Source organism: Sinocyclocheilus rhinocerous, unplaced genomic scaffold (genome assembly GCF_001515625.1).
Source record: "Sinocyclocheilus rhinocerous isolate Xijiao unplaced genomic scaffold, SAMN03320098_v1.1 C36430192, whole genome shotgun sequence".
NCBI classification, from domain to species: domain Eukaryota; kingdom Metazoa; phylum Chordata; class Actinopteri; order Cypriniformes; family Cyprinidae; genus Sinocyclocheilus; species Sinocyclocheilus rhinocerous.
The window spans coordinates 1-1,123 of NW_015780878.1; the positions used below are offsets into that span (position 1 = coordinate 1).

The window sequence follows — 1,123 nt, forward strand, 5'->3', positions numbered from 1 at the left end:
TCCAGCATCTATAATGGCCGTTCTGGAGGCCAACAGCAGGAAGCCAGAACCAGAACCACAAGCTGAACTTCAGCATCCAGAAATAATAGAAGAGCGAGAGGTATGTTGCGATGAAACTGAAGTAGCGACAGATCTTTTCTTCTCTTTTGTGATGTATATCCAAGTGTAACAGATTATCAAAAGGAGACCAAATGTAGGTTTGGTTTATGATTCTACTCATGGGCTGTTGATTTGCATTTGGAGATGTGGACATTGAACTCAAAAGTAAATGCAAGCTTGCAGTCGATTGTGTAGGGACTGTTTAGGCAGACTAAATGACTGGAGAAGTCTGACACATGTCACTATTGAGAAGTCTTACATTTACACTGGAGTTATGACATTCTAATTAAATTTTAATGATCAGAGTTATCAACCACATCAACTGGTTATTATATGTCGCTTGATCTCTACAAAATACAATGAACATTACAGAAATGAGTTGGATGTTCATGACTTTGGATAATCCACCAATAAAATGCTGTCTTGCCCACTTATGTTCATTAAGGTGCCAGTACCAAAGCATATATCAATGCCTGCACCAGTATCACAAGCAGAACCTCCAGCCCCGACTCCCATAGTGTTTACTGAACCACCACCTCAACAACAACAACGACAACAGATCCTAGCCAGGAGGGAAGAAGAAGAAGAAGAGCCCATGGAGCAGAGAGAGACGGACCATGCTGCTCTGGAGGTCACGTCTGAAGCTGCATCGCAGGTAAAACATTATCATCACCATTATTCATGGCACCCATGCAGACCAGTACAAGAGTGAACCGCACTGGCTGACTAATGACTTTAACCTTCAGCAGATGGAGGTGTCTGAGGAGACTTCACAGTCCAACTCCATTTCAGAGAAGACAGACGAACCCATGGAGGAGTCAGCTGCGATGCCTGTGGATGCGCCTGACCAACCCAAAGATGAGTCTGAGGATGTGGTTCCAGAAGCAGAAGAAAGCAGTGTGGACTAATGCCATGTGAAATAAGACTGAATTAATGCACTGACTCTGAGAAGATGTGTCATTTTATGTTGCTTTGTTCAGTGTTCTATGTATCTGTAAGTTAGAAGTAAAAATGAAATGGAATA

At 42.6% G+C, this 1,123-nt stretch overlaps 1 protein-coding gene across 2 annotated transcripts; it reads left to right on the forward strand.

Annotated features, from left to right (window-relative positions):
• Positions 1 to 6: 6 nt before the first annotated feature.
• On the forward strand, positions 7 to 1,117 carry LOC107736006 (putative uncharacterized protein DDB_G0294196). 2 transcript variants are annotated; one of them, XM_016547525.1, is made up of 3 exons: positions 7 to 100; positions 545 to 754; positions 846 to 1,117. In XM_016547525.1, the coding sequence occupies exons 1-3, from the start codon at positions 14 to 16 to the stop codon at positions 1,005 to 1,007; spliced, it is 459 nt and encodes a 152-aa protein (XP_016403011.1). In that variant the 5' UTR covers positions 7 to 13; the 3' UTR covers positions 1,008 to 1,117. The 2 variants fall into 2 exon arrangements, with proteins under 2 accessions (XP_016403011.1, XP_016403012.1); XM_016547526.1 differs by having other exon boundaries at positions 849 to 1,117.
• The last annotated feature ends 6 nt before the right edge of the window (positions 1,118 to 1,123 follow it).